Below are 23,662 nucleotides of genomic sequence, written 5' to 3'. Positions count from 1 at the left end.
AGTTTAGAAAACTGAAAACAGTTAAGAGAAAAGGGGGACATGAACTCACAGTCAGTGCGTCTCTACCAAGTACTCCGAATATCAGCTGTGCGACGACCTACATGTACTAATTCTATTAGACGGATGGCCGTGCCTTAGCTTTATAGTTTGGGTTTTTGGGAAATAGTTAGACAACTATTTCGTGTTTATATTTTACATGTACTTGGTAGTTAATCTCCTTCCCAAGGATGGGGGATTTAATACATGTGCGTTCAATTTATAATATTAAGTCTCACTTAATATATCTTCATTCCAAATATAAATATTTTTCTCAAAAATATTATATTTCCATTTCACATAATTTTTCCCCAAAAATAATACATTGATAAAATATACGTTCATAATCATTTCCGTATAATGCGTAAGTTACGTTTTAGTAATCGTGTGGTAATAATAATTACCGTTGTAACTTATATGTTTATCGTGAAAGCGTTTGTATTATTTTGGATTCGTCAACGTTTGCAAATATTATTTTTACTCTAAAAATAATATTTGTGTATTTTCACAAAATAATCATAAACAGTGTTGTGAAAAATTATATTTACCAAATATATATTTATCACGTTTAGTTTTGTGAAAATCCCACCTCCGAATATTTGTAAATAAAGTCGTGGCGAAATATATTTTGAAAACATGTCGAAAATAATTCTAACACTTGTAAGTAATTCTAAGTGTTAGGTTTTAGAAAAATTTCGCCAGAGTTTCCTCTGTAACTGGAGGTGGCCACGCTTTCAAGCGCATCATTTTCTTTTACCAAATCATTTCAACAACTTCTTGATTCAACCAAACAATTTCTGACACATCAAACTAGTCGACAAGCATGTAAATCGCATAATCACATGAACTTGTGGTTTTTCCCGAAAACTATAGTGTAGATCCCGTTATATTTTGTGGATCTTTGTATAAAGTAACTCAATCTTGTAAAAACCTCGTTTTTAGAATAAATCATCTTTACAACTTCCCGTCATCTTTCACAAAGATTGTTATTTTGTCGGATCTTTCATTTCACAAGTGTTTATACGCTTGTGGTTTGTAAAAATCACACTTGTTAGTGTGTTATCCGTCTTTTAGAAAACATGATTTTCTCGACACTTGGTCCTTTGAAAATACCACTTGCAGATACGTAGATCCGCTAGTTTTAAACACTATTTTACAAGTAAAAATACTTTTACACAAGTTCATGTTTCTCGTGTGGTAGAGTTTCACCTTTTAACCCTTGTACCGTCCGAAACAAGCTTATGTCAAGATCCATGATCTTAACCAAACCGGGTTAAATGGTGATCCGAGCTACCACATCATAGATCGGGCCTCAATATTCACAACTTTCAAATACTACAACTTTTACACAAGTATTAAGTTTTTATCCAACAATATTCATGTTTTAGTAGCCTTTAAAGCTTCAAAAGATAAGTTTCCGCATTTTAACCGTTATAAATCTTATTAACCACCTTAGATTAGTTCGAGAGGGTGTTTTAAGTGTTATACCTCTAGCTCGGGGCTAGGGAAGAATCTATGCGAAGAAGTGGTGGATAAAAGCAAGATAACGAGGTCCTTCGCCTTCCGTTAGCTCCAAGACTCCTCGTATGCGACCTTGAACACTTGTGTAGCCTTGGAATGAGAAGATCAAGATCCGAAAATGGTGGGGTGACAAGGGGAGTGTTCGGCCGTAGCTATGGAGGCAAGAGAGAGAGAGAGTTTTGGTGTTGTGATCTTGTGTGAATGAACTCTTGTGTTAAGTGTAGGTACTTATAGACAATTAGGGAAGGTTTAGTCCAATGGATTCAATGTTCCCTAGATATTTTGCACAACAATATTTTAATCAAGTCTTGTACTCTTGTTGTCCCCTCTAGTTAGGCCGATTACATGGGGGGGGGGTCTTGGTTCGATTTCAAGTAGATAGTTGGAGTTTAGTTACGTTAAACCAAGTTAGATTAGGGGTTAACTTAGTTAGTCACATGTTGTGCTTTAACGCGGGTGTTAGGGTATTCAGGGACCCTAACTGGCTCAGAAAAAGACCAATAATATTATTGTCAATATTTTTATGTTCCGGGTATAGTCCGGTTGTTCGGTTGGATAGTAATCCGTTAAAGTGCTTAAGTAAGCTTTTAAGTGTCGTAAATAATATTTTTAGTGACACAACTCATACTGCAAAGTGTCAGGAATATTTTCCTCATGTTTTGGCACTTTATTAGTTAGCCAGAAGCTAGTATGTTAATAAAAGTGCTGTGTTTCGTGCTTAGAGTACGTTTTAGGCACATCCAGTCATTATATCTTATTCCTAGAGACGCAATTCTACAACCCTTGTATCCCTACACTCACTATGGGTGTAGTAAAATATTTCTGGCTCATACAGGCCCTTAGAGGCAGTGTCTGCCTGATGCTGGCTTTATCAGCATGTTCAATAGGTTATCCGTTCTAATGCTACTGTGCTTTAGTGCATCATGTTTGTCACTAAGGTTCAACTTGTAAATAATGTAGTGACGGAAATCAAAGTATGATGCAGGAATATACAAGTACTAGAAATCAAGTAGCAGTTCGTCAGCAATTTCAGTTAAGCACAGTAATTAAGCAGCATTTAATTATTAATTGAATCGTACGGAAACCTGGTTTAGTGAGGGTTGTCACAGGAGGTCGAAGAATTTTTTTCACCTGATTGTTTTGATGACGTAAAGCAATTAGAAGTTTATCACTGTTCGAATTACGATTGTTCTGAGACTACAGTCAAACCTGTTCCCAAATTTAAAATTAATCTTGAAGTTGGTGATGACTCTGATTCTGTTGAACTGGTCTTATTTCACAACCAGGCTGCTGAGCTTATTAATAAGTCTCCTAAACAATTGATTCAAGACAACACCACGGTTATTTATATGTTTATGTTTATAAAAGTTATTCGATTTATAAACATGTTAAAATATAAAAATCTTACACACACACTTTTCAATACTTTCAGTGCGATGATATTGTTGTGGTTCCAAAAGAGATAAGGTCACTTGTTGGCAAGTTTTTCGCATTCAAGATAGAGATCACTGAGTACAATCTTGTACATTACAATGAGGTTTATGGAATCACCCATATAAGTTCTGATGAAACTCTCATTTGTGACATTAAGAACAAGTTTTTGTGTGGACAGGTATTATAATCAAAAGTTTTGTATTTGTTGCATCAATGTTAGCTTCAAGTATGTTTCGTTATTTTTAGGTATTATGTTATGCAGGATCGCAAGTCGATAAATGGGAAACGCGGTGTTAATGAAGTTTATGACATTCATCAAAGTCAGCATTGTTTTGCTACAAAACGGAAGACCGAAGAATGAGGATACCAGCCAAGTCTAGAAGCCCTGATTTTAAGTCATCAACATATTTCAATATTATTTGTCAATTATGTTTATTTCCGTTTTATTGCAACATTATAAGTTTCCTTTTATTATGATTTCAAACTTCACCATGTAAGACGAATATGAGTTTACTTTTTTTAAGTTTCCTTTTATATTGCAACATTATAAGTTTGTTTATTATTATGTTTAATATCAATTATGGTTAATAATTAATATCTTTTCAATTTTTAAAAATAATTAGGATAGTAACTGTAAGTCTGTCTACTATATATATGCAATCATCTTGCAAATTGTAAACGTATCTCTTTTCCTCAGTTCGAATTTCAATCATTGGCAATTGAAAACGTTTCACTACTTTATTGAAGGTTAGGTTTTTTTTTACACTTCAAAATCTCTATAATTAAATACAGTTTATTTGTTTTTTTTTCGTTAAGAATGTAATTTTGCGTGAATTTCATTTTTTTCAATTCGTTTGATGCCATGTTTATATGTTATATATTTTTGATTTTTTGTATTTTAAATTTTATAGAATATGTCAAAGAGAACCTATAAATTTCCTTCATCAACATCAACACCCGGTAGATCAGTAGCAGTAGATGTTAACGGTAAGTTTTTAATTTTTAATAATTTATTTTTCAAGTGAATATAGGTTACGTGTACCTTAAATAATACATGTATACATGTAGGTATTTTGGACAGAACTCCCCTTTCAAACATTTCTAATGGTAAGTATTACTTCTTATTAGATCACAAAATTAATTCATTTATTTTTTTACTGTTATGTTTATATGGATTGTATACTTTTGTTTTAATGTTTTGTGGTTGATTATTAAGTAATTGACACCGGAGAAAGGCGTAGAGTTCGAAAAGCAATAATTGATAGTAAAAAGGCAAAGAGAAAATCTTCAAATAAGAAGGTTGGCGTCACCTTACGAGACAAAGAAAACTTATCTCAGGTGTCGAATGTTACAAATCAGTTAAATACTCCCATCCAGTTCAATAGAAGTATAAATTCTACGTCATCCTTACTTAATATTACTTCTGGTACGTGAAACATCTGAATATATTTGTATTAAGCAATAATCATGTTATAATTCAATTTTTTATTTATTTTATTTTCAGCAAATAATAATATAGATAATAATGATGGGGCGTTATCTACACCTACGCTATATTCATTTAATTCAAGTATCGTGACAGCTACAAATCCGTGTACAACATCTAACACATAATCACTTAGTAAGTTATGAGTTGGTAAGTGCAAATTGAAGCACATGGCACGTGATATAACCCCAGTAGTTATGGTGGATTTGGATTCTGTTGACGAATCCAACGAAGAAGTTTTTGTGTTGGATCCTTATAAAGGAATTTCAACAGGTGTGCAATTTATTTTATTTAACAGTCAACGGTTTTTTTATAACATCAATGAATTTCATTAATATAAATTTATTTCTTTGTAGACTATTTAGATCATGGTGACCAGGATCTTATATGTCAGATTTGTTATGCAAAGCTGTGGTCTTCTGAAGGTGGTAAAGGTCGTATAACAATGAATAAACTATGTTATGGTTTGTGTTGTGGATATGGTAAAGTTGAGCTACCAGTATTAAAAGATGCTAATTCTGAGTATCAACAGTTGTTTCATAATTGTGATACGAAAAGCAAGTTCTTCTTGAAGAATATCCGACGTTATAATTCTATGTTCTCTTTTACATCTATGGGTGGAAAGGTTGATTCGAAGATCAACAAGGGTAATGCCCCATTCATATACCGTATTAGTGGTCAAAATTGTCATAGTCTTGGTAGCTTAAGACCGCCTAGTGGTAAATGGTACGTGCGTGACTACACATATTTTTACAATGAAATTACACACGAATTGGTTTTAAATTTATAAAAGTGATTATTACTTTTACATCAAAACACACACGAAAGGGCAAGTGTACCCCGTCATATATGTAGTAAAGTATCGGTAAGAACCAAGTATCGATCCACGGAAATGGGCGGAGAAATAATACTAGACCTTTGCCACTAAATTACCGGTAAAAACATAATGGTATTGGTTTTAATTAAACTAACGTAAGCATAAATAAATACTTATAAAACATAGTAAATTATATATAAATAGCCTTGCTTAATACACAACCAAAGCATGTCAACTAAGTCAGTTTTGGTACTAGAAGCATTCGGTCAATTTTCCATTTCGAGACAATTAGTATCCCTTTCGGGAATCCTAACATAACAATCATTCGGAAAGTTAAAACGATAAACACACTTTAACCACCTAAAATTGTTCTTTAACGTGCAATTGATAAATTTCTATGAAAATCTCCTAAAAATAAGTTAGTCATCCGTTAGGAGTTTTCTAACCTCACTTAATCAAGGAAAGCAACACCGATAAACACAATGCAACCACCGAGACAAGCATAAACTAGATTAAATCACAACCGAATTCATTTTACAAATCTTGCACATAAATTCACTAAGATAGCAATTTTGGCCGAAACTACTAACTAAGCTAACAAATCATGGCAGGAATTCGTAACAACACCATCTAACCCGTTAGAGTCCTTCCGTGAGGGCAAGCTCTCTTGATTAATAATAATTACATTTTATTAAACCACTAACCCGTTAGAGTATCATGGTGCCTACATTTTAACCAAGTTAAACTAGTTAACCAAATTAAAAGTTTACTAATACATGATTAAATAAGCTTCATTTTGCAACTATCTTACCTAACCAAGCACCAATCATCCAACACAATTACTTATAATCAAGAAATCAATATCAATAACAAGGTTGCAAACTAATCATCAAAGATAATCATAGAAAACACTTCAAAATGTCATTACAAACATAGATTGACATACTACAAGCTATAATCAAGCAAGGGATTGTTGTGTTTTTGCCTAAAGGCTTACATTAATACATAATAATCAGTCTAGATGCTTGAAACATAACAAAATTATGGAAAGATTTGAGAAACCAAACCATAAACAAGCATAAGAATGAGAATCTGGATAGTAAATGAGCAAAACCGGGCAATGTGGCTTGAATCCGAGTGAAAGCAGCAGCCTTCGGAGCCTCAAAATCGCCTGCAGAGCTCCCAAAATGTCCAGAGTTACTACTAAAATGGTTCTGTTCTGTTTAAATGCTTTTTCGAAGTTGCACGGCCGTTCTCCCGATCGCACGACCGTGCACTTTAAGCATTATTGGTGGTGGGCCACCATACTGCATGACGTCACAGATCGTTGACTGGTCTTCGGTCACGCACGGGCGTTCCACATTTGGCACGGGCGTTCCTTACCGAGGTCTGAGTTGCACGCTTGGTTCCTTGGTCGTTCAGTTCCGATGTTATGTTTGATCTCGGAACCGCACGACCGTTCTTCACTGGAACGACCGTGCCGTTTCGGGTTTGGCCTTTATCTCGGAGTTGCACCCTCGTTCACCGCTGGTCTTCATGGGTCATCGGATATGCACGGTCGTGCATATGGCCGCATGACCGTGCCAAACGCCCAGGTCAGTTTTCTTCACAGAATCTTTGCAGCCTTGTCGTTTTGTCCGGAAAGTCCTCGTTTTCGCTATCATCTTGTCTGGTATGCTGTTTTAGGCCTGTAAACAAAAATGTAGATAATTAAGTATCCGAATGACGGTTTTACGGCCGAAAACGCATAAAATGGGGGTAAAACGGGGGACTAAAATATGTGTAAATTAGCGAATATCAAATCTCCCCACACTTGAACCTTGCTTGTCCTCAAGCAAGTTGAACTAAAAAGCAATAAAAGACGGAAATAAACAAGAACGATAATTTACACACTATTTTATTGAAAACTACCATAAACGGTTAGCCGGTTTGTCGAAAGACGTCATCAAAAGACTCAAACCCAACAAGCATATGCAATTAAAAAGCGACAACCAAAAAGCCGTGACTTCACATTTAATTGACTCACATGCTAATCTTCACACGACTCACAATGTTCACACACTCGGTTTTATTTATGAAACATACATAAAATGTGTATATGTAAACACTCAACGCCTAGTCAATGAAACATGCAATATCATAAGCTTGTCATAAGATCTCGTCTCCACCAACTAACATGCAAATAAGTGTAAATCAAGAGGTCTTTACGGGTTGTAACGTTAGGCTTGGGCGAAGGGTATGGAAGTAGACATTTAAAGTGGCGAAAATGGTTAAAACTCGGTTTTAGCGTTTAACTAGCAAGAACATAATACAACTATACATACAAACGCCTTAAAAAGGCGACTAAAGCGCAATCGAGCTTATCAACGAAATTTTAACATTTAAGCATTCAAAATTGCTCGATTTCTATCAACTTCACCCTATTTTAGGGTGTTTTATTTTCTGTGTTGTTTTTTTTATATATATATATATATATATAAATAACTATACAATAAACCGAAACAAATGCTAGTTAAACGATTATTTTGTCCGAGTTTCAACACTAAAAAGGGTTTAAAACATACAAAGGCTAAATTTGGCTAAGTGGGCGATAATGTGGGTAAACAAAGGTAAACGGGAAGGCTCGACATGGTTAATCCTAAAGGGTAATATAAGGTGAACGGAAAGCACAACACAAAGAACAAGGCTTACAACAAAGGGGTAATCTAAGTGCCTCTATCACTTTTACACAAATTCACAAGTTCATGGTTTTAACAAGCATACTAGTGACAAGTTGTATATTACACATAACATCCGGCTCACTCCTATATCCGAAATGAACAAATATATAACAATAGGCTCAAATATGCTCACGTAACGGATGGAATGGGTAAAAGTGTGAAAACTATCATGTAAGTCTTTCTTTGTTTGTCACGCTTTCCGGTTTCCTTTTTCAAAAATATTTTGCTTGTCGAGTTTTTATCAAGTCCGATGCTTTCTAAAACACAATCAACCGGATTATTTACTAAAATATATACAAAATACAGGTATTTTTGAATGATTTTTCTGATTTTTTTTTTTAGAGGACAAACAAAGTTAACCCCCTCCCCACACTTGAACTTCGCATTGTCCCCAATGCGAAACCGAAATATAGAGAAAAAGGATAATAGTACTCCCCTCAAGATGATATCTGATGAAACGAGACTTCCAAAGCTGTGTCTGTCATATGCTCCGGTCCAAGATATGTCGGATCTGCAAGTATGTCACATGTACACCAAAACAGAGCAGTAACAGAATAAACATAAAAACCATAATGTACATAAATAGAAATACTAGAAATCCCAACAAAGACAAGACATAAAGTAAAGTGTTTGAAAATAAAATACAATCCGGGGGTGTTTGAAATACTACGCAAAATGAACACCCGAAATATAAAATACTGAAATAATAAAAACCATCAACGAACAACACCACCATCTCCTACTCGTCATCACCATCATCATCTCTTGTGAAGGACGCGCCCGCATCACCTTAACCAGGTGGGTTCCACGGTGGGAACTGTGGGGGGTGCTGAAAGTAGTCGGGATATGCATGATGCATCTCCCCGAATAAATATGAAAATCCAGCACTCACTCCCTGGTACAAACTCTCCTGGTTATGCCTAAGCTGATCCTGAGTGGCCCTGAGCTGATCCTGACTAGCCCTGATGCTGGTGGTAATCATGGTGCTGTGGTGAATGTGGTGGTGTGTGTGGTTGGTGCTGCTCGTGCTTCATGCTCAGACGAACACACAGTTATGAAGATTCTTTCAAACTGATCTGGGTGTTTCGCACGGGCGTGCGAATGGACGCATGGTAATGCGTCACCGAGATCAGTGGTGGTGCGGTCTTGATTATCGGAACATGACGGGATTGCACGGACGTGCGACTGGTCGCATCACCGTGCATATCCGGCACCACGGTTAAAAAAAACATGAACGACCCGCATACGCACGACCGTTCCATGTACAAAACGACCGTGCCATTTTCTGCTGATTCTTAACCCCGAATCAGAACAGTCAAATCTTTTCGAAATTTTTCAAGTTTCTAGCGACAGGGGGTTAGGAAATCAGCCGGGTGTTCATGATTTGTGAAGTTCTTGCAAGGGCTAGGGTTTCGATTTGTTTATGAAGGGAACCCTAAAAAGCCTTGAAGAAATCGGAGAATCTAACCCTAGAAAGCGATAAAAACAGGAAATTGACAAGAAAAAAAAAAAACCGTGCGAGAAGATCTGAGAAACCGTGCGAAAAATGGTGCGATTTTGGGGAAAAAATTGGCCAGGAACGAGAGTCCAGTATGGTTTCGCGAATGTGAGAAGTGGATGCAGATGAGGGCTTTTATATGGAACAATGACAAAATGCCCCTGACCATGCGCACGGTCATGCGGATTTTCGCACGGGCGTGCGGATCCGATGTAGACCCATTCTTGCACGTTGACCTCGGTAATGCACGAGGGTGCGACTCGAGGTGCTGGCCAGCCCGAAATCGCACGGGCGTGCGACCCATGGCACGGCCATGCCAAATCTGCAGATGTGTCTGTTTGCTGCAGAAACCAGTTTCAGCACTCTTTTTGGCCATTGTTCGCCATTTTTACCATTCGCAACATGTTTTAACAATATTCCCACGTAGACCCTTCACTCGGCACGTATAAAAACTGTACAAACAAACGGAAACTACCAAACACTCCTAAATTACGCTAAAACTAGAAAAACACATAAAAAGACGATACTACCCCTAAAGCGCTTTTGACGCTCTTGCTACATTTTTAATCCGCGAGTCAGTAGCGTAGACTCATGCTAAATTTTTGTCGGCGAGTCGATAGCAAGACTCATGCTAAATTTTTGTCGGCGAGTCGATAGCAAGACTCATGCTAAATTTTTGTCGGCGAGTCGATAGCAAGACTCATGCTAAATTTTTGTCGGCGAGTCGATAGCAAGACTCATGTCCCCACACTTAAGCTGTATGCGGGGTGTGGAGCTTGATAACCTCCACCGCCGACTCGATCGGCCCTCCAACGTAAACCTTCAACCGATGCCCATTTACCTTGAAAATAACGCCGTCCGCGTTCTCTGTTGCAACAGTCCCATAAGGAAATACCTCTTTTACTGTGTATGGTCCTGTCCAACGTGAATGAAGCTTTTTCGTAAACACGCTTCTTGTCGTTAGCCATGATGATGTGTCCTTCGTCGGCTGGGCCCTCTGTCTCAGCGGATACCACCTGCTCGTCCACAGCTGCTGCGAGTTACAGCGCAACCGCACGGGATCTCTAATGAAGACGTCTCCTCAGATCACGCTCGGGTTCGTCTGAAGGCTCAGCAGCGTCAGGAGCAGGGGTTGAGGACACGAAAAATTGCTCGACAAGAATATTATATTATTATAATAAGGCTGCTTTTTTTTTTTTGCTGAAAAGAAACAGAATATTATTTTAAATGGGCTGAAAAATTTATAAAAATCCGAAAATGGGCCGAAATTTTTATAAAAATTAAAGCAATGAAAATAATCGAATCGGCTAGTGCAAAAACGATTTTTAAGAGCCGAAAATTCAACGAATAAATGAATAAATAAATCCGGATTAGAACAAATAAATAGAATAAAAATTTACAAGTGTACAAAAGAATCATGAAAACGAATAAATTAAATTAAAAACAAGAAATATTAACAGATAAATCAACGAATAAATAATCACGAAAGTATACACAAATATTAACAAGTATATACACCGATAACACAATGACTCGGGTCGTTCCTAAAACTCGCCACTTCCCCGGCAACGGCGCCAAAAACTTGGTACGTGCGTGACTACACATATTTTTACAATGAAATTACACACGAATTGGTTTTAAATTTATAAAAGTGATTATTACTTTTACATCAAAACACACACGAAAGGGCAAGTGTACCCCGTCATATATGTAGTAAAGTATCGGTAAGAACCAAGTATCGATCCACGGAAATGGGCGGAGAAATAATACTAGACCTTTGCCACTAAATTACCGGTAAAAACATAATGGTATTGGTTTTAATTAAACTAACGTAAGCATAAATAAATACTTATAAAACACAGTAAATTATATATAAATAGCCTTGCTTAATACACAACCAAAGCATGTCAACTAAGTCAGTTTTGGCACTAGAAGCATTCGGTCAATTTTCCATTTCGAGACAATTAGTATCCCTTTCGGGAATCCTAACATGACAATCATTCGGAAAGTTAAAACGATAAACACACTTTAACCACCTAAAATTGTTCTTTAACGTGCAATTGATAAATGTCTATGAAAATCTCCTAAAAATAAGTTAGTCATCCGTTAGGAGTTTTCTAACCTCACTTAATCAAGGAAAGCAACACCGATAAACACAATGCAACCACCGAGACAAGCATAAACTAGATTAAATCACAACCGAATTCATTTTACAAATCTTGCACATAAATTCACCAAGATAGCAATTTTGGCCGAAACTACTAACTAAGCTAACAAATCATGGCAGGAATTCGTAACAACACCATCTAACCCGTTAGAGTCCTTCCGTGAGGGCAAGCTCTCTTGATTAATAATAATTACATTTTATTAAACCACTAACCCGTTAGAGTATCATGGTGCCTACATTTTAACCAAGTTAAACTAGTTAACCAAATTAAAAGTTTACTAATACATGATTAAATAAGCTTCATTTTGCAACTATCTTACCTAACCAAGCACCAATCATCCAACACAATTACTTATAATCAAGAAATCAATATCAATAACAAGGTTGCAAACTAATCATCAAAGATAATCATAGAAAACACTTCAAAATGTCATTACAAACATAGATTGACATACTACAAGCTATAATCAAGCAAGGGATTGTTGTGTTTTTGCCCAAAGGCTTACATTAATACATAATAATCAGTCTAGATGCTTGAAACATAACAAAATTATGGAAAGATTTGAGAAACCAAACCATAAACAAGCATAAGAATGAGAATCTGGATAGTAAATGAGCAAAACCGGGCAATGTGGCTTGAATCCGAGTGGCAGCAGCCTTCGGAGCCTCAAAATCGCCTGCAGAGCTCCCAAAATGTCCAGAGTTACTACTAAAATGGTTCTGTTCTGTTTAAATGCTTTTTCGAAGTTGCACGGCCGTTCTCCCGATCGCACGACCGTGCACTTTAAGCATTATTGGTGGTGGGCCACCATACTGCATGACGTCACAGATCGTTGACTGGTCTTCGGTCACGCACGGGCGTTCCACATTTGGCACGGGCGTTCCTTACCGAGGTCTGAGTTGCACGCTTGGTTCCTTGGTCGTTCAGTTCCGATGTTATGTTTGATCTCGGAACCGCACGACCGTTCTTCACTGGAACGACCGTGCCGTTTCGGGTTTGGCCTTTATCTCAGAGTTGCACCCTCGTTCACCGCTAGTCTTCATGGGTCATCGGATATGCACGGTCGTGCATATGGCCGCATGACCGTGCCAAACGCCCAGGTCAGTTTTCTTCACAGAATCTTCGCAGCCTTGTCGTTTAGTCCGGAAAGTCCTCGTTTTCGCTATCATCTTGTCTGGTATGCTGTTTTAGGCCTGTAAACAAAAATGTAGATAATTAAGTATCCGAATGACGGTTTTACGGCCGAAAACGCATAAAATGGGGGTAAAACGGGGGACTAAAATATGTGTAAATTAGCGAATATCAGTAAACAAGCTAAGTTTTCTCAGCTATACATATATGATACTGAGAACGAGATTTCTAACAGACAAAGTGTATTGGGTAAGCATATTATTTGGTTGATTTATATTTTTTGATAACTTATGAGTGTTAGTTTATTATAGTTATTTTTTCTTATTTAAATATATTTATTTTTCTCATGATAGGAATCAATTATCTTCACGTGATAAGGAGTTGGACGTTGAAATAATTGAATACATCAGAGTTTTTTTAGATTCTCATAACGAGTTGGTCAAATCGTACAGAATGGTAAGAAACCACTTTCATGAAAATCCTCAAGCAAACTTAAAGCTCCGTCTCATTTACAAAAGGGACAAAGATGGTAGGACTTATAATCTACCATCCACTAATGAGATCGCTGCACTGATTGTTGATGATTTAGATCCATCAATTGATCGTCGAGACATTTTAGTTGAAACTGAATCTGGTATGCTTCAACGTATCAGTGAGTTACACCCATCCTATCTTGCTCTTCAATATCCAATTCTTTTCCCGTTTGGTGATGATGGATATAGAATCGACATTCCTAATAGAGAAGGTGTAACAACGAAAAAAAAATACGACCAAAATGCACAATGCGGGAGTTCTTTGCATATAGAATACAGGAGCGAAGTAGTTGTTATTCTTTGGTTTTAAACTCTAGAAAACTGTTTCAACAGTTTTTGGTTGATGCTTACACTATGATTGAGAGTGAAAGGCTCAATTTCATACGTGGTAAGCAGAAGAATCTGCGTTCCGAGTCATTTGAGAATCTTCAAAAGTATAAGGACAATGGTAAACAAAATTTATCAAACACTGGTCAAAAGGTAATATTACCTTCATCTTTTACTGGAGGTGCTCGGTTCATGCAACAAAACTACCTCGATGCTATGGCGTTATGTAAGTGGTTTGGATACCCAGATTTTTTCATAACCATTACATGCAATCCAAAATGGCCTGAAGTTTCAAGATTTCTTAAAGATACATCCATTAAAGCAGAAGACAGGCCTGATATTATATGTCGATTGTTCAAGATGAAGCTGGATTCAATGATTAAAGATATAAATGATAATAAATTTTTTGGTGAAATCAATGCTGGTATAAAATTTTTCTTAGTTTTCTACTTCATGTACAGTTTTTATTATTATTTATATCTAATTTTATTTAGTATATTACTTACACATCATTTTTATTTTGTAGTCGTTTATACCGTTGAATTTCAAAAACGTGGCCTACCGCATGCACACATTTGTTTATTCATGAAGGTGGATCACAAACTTCCCACTGTAGATCATATAGATCCTTTTATTTCTGCCGAAATTCCGGATAAATCTGAAGATCCTCAGTTGCATTATCTTGTGTCTGAGTATATGATTCATGGTCCTTGTGGTGCTGCTAATCTGAGCTGTCCTTGCATGGTTGACAACAAATGTTCAAAACGATTTCCCAAAAATTTTTCGGATCATACAATTATTGACTCAAGCGGTTTTCCTGTATATCGAAGGCGAGATTCTGGTCACACTGTTATGAAAAAAGGTGTTCAATTAGACAACCGAAGCGTCGTACCTTACAACAAAGGTCTATTAAAAAGATACCAAGCACACATTAATGTTGAATGGTGTAACCAGGCTGGTTCGATAAAGTATCTTTTTAAGTACATTAACAAAGGACCTGACCGTGCTATGGCTGTTTTGTATACTGATTCAACCGGTACTAGCAATCAGAAAATAAATGATGAGATCAAACAATACTACGATTGTAGATACATATCAGCCTGTGAAGCGTCTTGGAGAATTTTTGCAAACGAAGTTCATTATAGATATCCTGCTGTAATGAGGCTACCTTTTCATTTACCTGGTCAACACAATGTAGTATACGGTGAAGATGATGATATTGAAGATGTCTTGAACAAACCATCTGTTGCTTCATCTATTTTTTTGCAATGGATGCATTTAAATGAACATGATGAAGAAGCACGTAAACTGAGTTATGTGGAGTTCCCAACCATGTATGTTTGGAACTTAAAAGATAGACGTTGGCAAGTACGGAAAAGGTACAAAACTGTTGGTAGAGTTCATTCTGTTTCGATTGCTTCAGGAGAACCTTACTATTTAAGGATTCTCCTAAATAAAGTTAGAGGTCCTAAATCATTTGAAGAGATTCGAACAGTGAACGGACAAGTATTTCCCACATTTAAAGATGCATGTTATGCGATGGGTCTTTTAGATGATGACAACGAATATGTTGAAGCCATTAAGGAAGCAAGTTTTGAAGCTCATTGTCGGTATTTAAGATCATTATTTGCGACATTGCTTTTAACAAATACGCTATCAAGACCTGAATTCGTGTGGGAAAAAACTTGGCACTTACTAGGAGACGATATTCTATTCAAGCGTCGTAAAGAGACACATACCCCTGGTAAGTTAGTATTTTATTTTCATAGGAAGTACTTATTTTTTTTTCTTTATATATTTTGACTCATCATATGTTTAATTTTATTTTATACTTTTTGTAGATCTAATTATTCCTGAACATCATTTGAAGAATCTAATTTTGGTGGAAATTGAGAATTATTTAATTTCCAATGGGTCTACATTAAGTAAATTTTCTACGATGCCCTTTCCAGACGACGATTCGCTACGTCAAGGTACTAATCGTCTAATCAATAAGGAATTATCGCATGACACATATGAGTTGAAAAGTGAGTTTACTCTATTGAAAGAATCTTTAACTGAAGAGCAGTTAAACGTTTTTAACCAAATTGTGAATGCAGTCGGATGCCAGAGTGGAGGGTTGTTTTTTGTATATGGTTACGGTGGGACAGGGAAGACTTTTTTGTGGAAGACCTTGGCTGCTGCAATCAGATGTAAAGGTCAGATAGTGTTGAACGTTGCTTCAAGTGGTATTGCTTCATTATTGTTATCTAGAGGACGGACAGCACATTCTAGATTTAAAATTCCCATAAACTTGATAGAAGATTCCATGTGCTTCATTAAGCCGAACGATGATGTTGCTAATCTTTTAAAAGAGTCAAAGTTGATTATATGGGATGAAGCCCCTATGGTGCACAAACATGCGTTTGAGGCACTAGATCGAACAATGAAAGACATTCTGTCGTCTTCTACGAATAACTCTTCTGAGCTACCATTTGGAGGTAAAGTTATTGTGTTTGGTGGTGACTTTAGACAAATACTACCCGTTATCCCAAATGGTACAAGGCAGCAGATTGTTAATTCATCTTTGAGTTCTTCATATCTATGGTCTGAATGCAAGGTTTTAAAGTTAACAAAAAACATGAGGTTGAGAATTGGAGCTGAGTCATCTAACAGTGATTCCATTCAGAAGTTTGCAAAATGGCTACTTGATATTGGTGAAGGAAACATTGGTTCAGAAAACGATGGTGAAGCGTTTATAGAGTTACCCGATGATTTAGTAATTACCGACTCAGATGATCCAATTCAAAGTTTAATTGACTTTGTTTATCCTTCAATTTTACATCAGTATAAAAATCCTGGATTCCTTTCAGAGAGAGCAATTTTAGCACCAAAGAATGAAGTAGTTCATGAGATTAATGATCGATTACTTTCATTATTTCCAGGTGAAGAAAAAGAGTATTTGAGCTGTGACAGTATATGTCAAACAGAACAAGTTCTTGATTCTTTTCAACAAGGTCTATACTCTCCTGACAATTTGAATGCTCTTAAAATATCCGGTTTACCTAACCATAGGTTGGTTCTTAAAGTTGGTGTTCCTGTGATGCTTCTTCGAAACATTGATCAACAGAACGGACTATGTAATGGTACTAGACTTCAAGTAACCTTTCTTGGTAAACGAGTAATTGAAGCGGAAGTAATATCTGGCGAAAATATCGGCACAAGAGTTTTTATTCCAAGAATTAGTATGGTTCCTTCAGACAAAAAGATACCTTTTCAATTTCAAAGAAGGCAATTTCCGTTAACAGTTTGTTTTGCTATGACAATTAACAAGAGTCAAGGACAGTCGCTATCTAGAGTTGGTTTATACTTAAAAGATCCTGTATTTACTCACGGTCAATTGTATGTGGCGTTATCCAGAGTCAAGAGCAGGCAAGGTGTTAAAATTTTATCATTTGATTGCGATGGTAAACCTACAGCGAAGACATCTAATGTAGTGTACAAGGAGATTTTTCATAACTTATAATTTAATAATGTATTTCATTTTCATATATTTCATATTTTTATTTTAGTTTTTTGGTTTTTCCTCTTGAAGGGTAATAGTGTTGTTTGTCAACAAGGTGAATAAAGTCAAAACTACTGTATTAAGTTTCAAAAAATTTATTATGTCTTATGTTTTTTTATAAATTTATTCATTATTTTTAATATTATTATTAAGTCATCAATTGCCAAATAAACTTTTTTAATTTATTGGATGATAATATATAGGTTCATTCTATCTAAGAGTAAAGATTATTAATGAAGAAATATTGCTTTAAAAGAATAACTTTTTAGGAGTTCATATTGATAGTGAACAAAATATTATAAATGATTTCTAATTATAAAAGATACCAACGTTTTTATATTAGCAAAAATATGGTATCTGTGTTTATAGTTTACCAAGGAACAACATGAGATCAAACAATATGTTTACTACAATTGTAGAAAATAAATGATGAGATCAAACAATACTACGATTATAAAAGATACCAACGTTTCTATATTAGCAAAAACATGTTAATGTCTACTTTCACGTCCCAAAAAAAAAAGATCCAAACATGTAATTTTAACAAAATAGAGTCATAATTTCATCTATCCAAACACTTAGAGCATTATGGTTACTTTTTAACTGTTAACCTTCATTAACGGCATCCACTTGGGTTAAGATCAGTATATTTCCTTCACATAAAAATCTGAAATGCAATTTGTCACCGAATCGAATGCCATTCTCCTGCATGAACATCGGCCACCCTTCGATAGCATACCTTACACCATTTCCATTCTTTTGCCGCCTAAGATCCATGTCTATTGTTTCTCCATTCATGTTTGTCACTTTTATCTCATAGACTTTATTTTTTAATCCTGCAATTCTTACAACATTTGCAGGCATTCTCTGTATAACAAAAAAAGAATTTTGTAAGTAAAATATCCTTATTGATGTTATATTATTTGTTAATGTCATTGAGTATTAAAAAAAAATCATACCATTCGATTTTCTCCCTTCATTGTGAACTCATAACAAACAGTTTTGTCAACATCTTTTATCCTTGCAACACGTTTTTGTTCCACATCCAATGTCTTCAATGCATTTAGTTATATATTTAATCCCTAGTTTTAAGTAATATATATATCACTAAATAGAATAATGTATGCTATACGTACCAATCGGCTACGAGTTTTTCGTTCAACTGTTGATACGTCTGGCATTTCCACTTCTGTTCCCTCTATCGGCTTTTTTTTGTTGTCCTGGTTACAATACTCGGCAATCTGTTTTCTTTTTTTTTAAGCTTTTAAGACAATGAACAACTTCAATTAATAATAGCCAACAATAATTAAATAATTATATGTACATATATGAATGAAAAGACTTATCTATTATTATGTTTAAAATAAGTACATCTTCTTTTTTTGTTTCTTTTGCCTCTTTTTTCTTCATACTGTTCGGGCCTTCTTTTGAAATTTCTTTTTCACCTTCATCCATCTATGTATTATAATTAAGAAAATATATCAACTATTAGTATATTGTATTTAAATATGTATAAAGGAGTCGTTATTACCTCAGCTATTTCCTGATCTTTTGAATCATTTTCTTGACAGAAGTTTTGTTATTCAATCAAATACAAAAAATAATTACATTTTTATAAAGTATGTTATAAGTTAGTTCAAAATACTTACGAAGTCAACGCTTTTGTAATATGAGTCCCTAGGTATTTCCAGCAAAGAGTCTTCTTCACTTTCTTCTTTGTTGTTACGCGCTATTTCAACTCCTTTCCGATAAATTTTCAACTCAAATGTGACGCTGTCCATCTTCATCAACAAGAGTATATCATCGTCTTCGATTCCAAGATCATGAAATAGCTTTGGACAACCTTTTGTAAGAACATAATTATCGTTGATTCTTTCGGTCTCAACTTTCCAAATCTTGCCTTCTGCATATATGTTATAATAATCGTTCACTGGCGAGTAAGTGTAACATGTTGTTACATAAACATCCGGAATCACCTGAAAATTTTGGTAACAATTATTGTAAATCTATAATAGAATAAATATATATTCAAACATGTTAGTATGCTTACTATAATATTTAAAATTCCGTAACGGTTTACTGTCACAAAAGATTCACCACATATGTTTTGGATGAAACAATCGATTTCCATGTTTTGGTCTTCCATTACCCTTAAGCGCAATAACGTGCTATTTGGCAACTGAAGGTCCCTTACCACATTACTCCATCCGTCAGTTATAACGCATTCACCACTTACACTTCTCAACGAAACTGGCCAACTTTTCCCACTTATATGATGTATCATTATTGTTTTTCTTTGCCAATAAACTCCATATATGTTCTTAACGAAGTCAATTGGTACCACCTGAGTGTTAAATTATGTTGTAAATGTTAGTTAATAGAAATATATGAACTTATTTGTAACCATTGTAGCATACCAGTTTTAACGATGAAGTCTTTTTTAACGAAGCGACACATGATCTACTCATTTTTATATACCTGTAATATAACAACATCGATTAGAAACATTTACTATTGAAATTTAAGTCATTCGTATATTTTGACAATAATATGAGAACTACCTATTAACCAATATTAGACAAACTGATGTTATTAATTTGCTTTTATGTAGGATTTCAAGATTACAATGTAGAATTGATATGTACAAAAGTTTAAAGGGAGTATTATTTCATCATTATATTTGTTTACAAGAAAAGAAAGATTCGTTTTATTCAATAAATTTACACTTTGATACATGTTTTTTATAGCTACCTTAAACTATTACTATACTGTACTTCATAAGCACAGAAAAAAAAATTCAACAAAAATAATATAATTGTATTTCAATATAGGTGAATCAAAATTGACTAAATCATAAAGTTAATTCGATGTTCATAACTGAATCAATCTTCCAAATCAATATATTATCCAATAAAAACATAAATTCATAAGAGTATGAACAAAATCTATCAAACAAGACACAAAATCAAGCCAGAATTCTATATTTACAAACACATGCAATACATGTAATCCATTTTTTATATGCATAACATACTAAATCTCAACTGTTGAAATATCTAAACACCAATTTTCACGTTTATGTAGTGATTAATCGCCGAAAACAAACTTCCCATGACTTATTTGTAGTTCTAAAGACATTTTTTACATAGTAAATCAACAAATACATCGTTGTAGAAGTGATCGGAAGTGTTGCCGGAAAATTACCTTTACCAAATCTTCAACCGGCGTTTTCTAGATTTCTTGAACAATGTGAGTTTAGGTCTGCTCAATGTTAGGGTAAGTATAAGTGATATGATGGTATGATTGTGATAGACAATATAATAGTTAACTATTTCTTTTTTATATAAAACTTGTATAAGGTTAATTTACATTTATTATTATTTTATTTTTATTTATCCAATATTTAAACTGTTCTTACTAAAAAAATGAAATATGGTTTTTGTATAACTCCATTTATAAATGTCAATGATTTATGGTTTTTGTATAATTCAAATTTATTTAAACATATGTCTAATTAAAGTTAATATTTTTATGTTAATAGATATTAGGTTTGTTGTACAAGCATATTTAACTAAAGTCATCCGAAATTTTTATTATATGAATGGAAACTATTTTGTCTTTAAATTTATTTGTTATTTAAAGAATTTTCTAATCAAAAAAATCCTTAATTTACATTTGAAAATTTTCCAAATTTATGTTAAGAACTGTGAAATAAGTTATAATTCAAACGAATTTTGTTATTGATATTTTTTTCTAAATAATCAATATAGGTAACCTAATTATTAAAACTAAATTATTCAACTAACAACTATTTAAAATATAAAAATCACATATTTATATTATTAATTCAATCGATTTGTACAATACATTCTTAAAATATAGTATCCTTTATTCAATCTAACTATTTAACATATTTATATTTTTAATTCAATCTAATTTTGTATACATTCTTAAAATAGAATATCCTTATTAACATTATAGAGCTTTACCTTACATTGCAATTATAAATAAAGAAGAGCGAAATTGGTTAGATTATTTGTGTTTAGATAACAGGTACTTTACACTAACTCTGAATTTGTGCTTTGTTTTCATGTTTATTTAGGTTTTGATGATTAAGTTGCCATTGATCTTCATACGATTCAATTTTGGATTATTATATGTTTTGTACATGATTCATCCAACTTTGTTGCTTACTTCCAAAATTGCATTACATAATTCTCATCAAAAGTTTTTTATGAATTTTTTTGTAGGATGCAACGTCTTGAATTTGAAATGTTTGCTAACGAAATCCTATCAAGGCTACCAACAAAGTATGTTGCTCGATTAAGAATGGTTTCTAAACAATGGCGTTATGAACTGTCGTCACATTTGTTTGCGATTATACACTATCGCCGTATGGCTAATAACCCTTATCGTAAGGTTATCATGTTTACCAACTCATCAATTGATATTCATAACTTGATTGGAGGAAAGTTAGACATTTCTTCAGGGAAGAGTATTTCCTTCCCCGTTGACACCCATCTTTCCAATCTAATCATTCTTGCTTCTCAGTATGGTATTTTACTGATGTGCATTCAGTGGCGTCCGAACGAATTGATTCTTTGGAATCCAACAACTAACCAATTTTCGAATTTGTGTGATAAGAAACCTAAAAATTTTTTTGATTTAAGGGAAGATGCAGTTGGGATTTATATGGATTCATCTAACGATCTAAAAATATTACTTCTCCAACGTCGTAAGGATGATGTTATACCGCGTGTGTATTCTCGGAACACATGTGAATGGAAAACTTTAACTTTCTTGAAAGGAGCGGATTACGCTTCAACTTTATATTGGTGGTCTTCCGGAACTTTATGCAATAATGTTTTATATTTTCCATCTCCACACTATTGGACGCCTGCTAAAAGTTATACCATTGCTTTTGATGTCGAATCTGAAACTTTTTATAAGGTTTCGATACCCCAATCTACTAATCTTTTTGGTCGCCAGAGGAGTTTTCTCAACATCCGCAACACACTTCATATGTTTATTGTTGTAGAGACCCCTAAAACAATCGTGAAGCTATATAAATTTGAAGATGAAATTTGGTCAGAAGTGTCGTCGTTTAGAAGCGGAAAGTTATTTTATTCAGTTGATTCATGGCATAACAAATTAGCTGAGAACAAAGGTGACACTTGGACTGTTAACATCGACCGGGGTGGTATTATCGATATACAAATTGGAATGAAGGACTCTCAATACTTACGAGACGCAGAGAAATTTCAGGGAATATACAATGTAGCATCGTTTGAAGAGACCGTTGTCTCACCTATTTAGTATTAATAAGTTGTTTCAGCATTAAGAATAATTATGATCTTTTGAATTTTGTTATATTGTTATTACTTTTCTATTGTAACCCGCAGCAAAAAAAAAATTTAAATTAATACGTTTATTTGTCCTTAAAGATAGAGCGACCCGTGGGTACCACGGGTTATAACCTAGTGTAGATATATATACGTACACTTGTATGGATGGATATATTTTTTAAGTAATTTACTATTAATCAAATTTTAAGTAAATTAAATAATATTATACTTATTATATTATTTGATACATTTATATTTGTTATAGATAATTATTAATTAAATTTGAATTTATACGTTTATCTCTAACTATATTAATTATTATATTTTGTGTATAAAAATTAATATATAATACTATTATTAAAAGGGAGAAGGCACAAGAGAGTGACACGTGTAAAAAAAAATTTGTTTATTAGTATAGGAAGATTTCAATTCCTATATCTACGGTCAACATGTCTCTGTAGATTTCTTGCACTCATGTGCTGTAATCATCAATACCAATTTCCCACAACAGACCAAGTTTAATCCAGAATTCATGTACAACATACCGAAAACACATTTGGGCAAATTTGATCAATTATGGGAAGAATCACCACCATTTAACTACTAAATATATTTATTTGCCGAGTATAAAATCAAATATATTAAATCTTCCATGAACCATTTCTAGGCTATGGCTATAGGGTGTGGTCATGATCAGTGGCGGATCTTGCCCGTTGAACGTGGCAGAGCCAAAAGACACGGACACTATAAAAAGCCCGGGCCAAACATAGTATATATAAAAAATGTCGATCGAAATACGGAAAATTAGCACTATGCCCGGAAAACTTGCCCGGGTCGTGGCCATGCCACGGCTCTATTAAGAACCGCCCCTGGCCATGACCCTCATGACCACCATGACCCTCCACGTCAGTGTCATGTCACCCACCTCTAATCCACCATTCAAAACTAATACCCTAAGGGTGTGGTCACGACCCAAACCATTATCCTCTTATTTATTTTAATTTATTTTTGTCTAAAGAAAAAGGTAATGATTTCTTGAAAAATGGAAAGGAAGACCATGGTTGTCATGGTTTAATCCATGCAACCCATGGTGAATCATGCA

General features: G+C 34.5%; 1 protein-coding gene across 1 annotated transcript; it reads left to right on the top strand.

The window, feature by feature from the left end:
• The first annotated feature begins 4,647 nt into the window (after positions 1-4,647).
• Positions 4,648-17,176, top strand: LOC110869686. Its single transcript, XM_022118920.1, has 6 exons — positions 4,648-4,750; positions 4,834-5,203; positions 13,165-13,558; positions 13,678-14,095; positions 14,198-15,415; positions 15,513-17,176. Exons 1-6 carry the CDS (start codon positions 4,648-4,650, stop codon positions 17,174-17,176), a joined length of 4,167 nt encoding a protein of 1,388 aa, XP_021974612.1.
• Positions 17,177-23,662: the final 6,486 nt, after the last annotated feature.

Source organism: Helianthus annuus, chromosome 3 (genome assembly GCF_002127325.2).
Source record: "Helianthus annuus cultivar XRQ/B chromosome 3, HanXRQr2.0-SUNRISE, whole genome shotgun sequence".
Classification (NCBI taxonomy): domain Eukaryota; kingdom Viridiplantae; phylum Streptophyta; class Magnoliopsida; order Asterales; family Asteraceae; genus Helianthus; species Helianthus annuus.
Note: the sequence above shows the minus strand (reverse complement) of the source record. Positions and strands in the feature narration are given on the sequence as shown.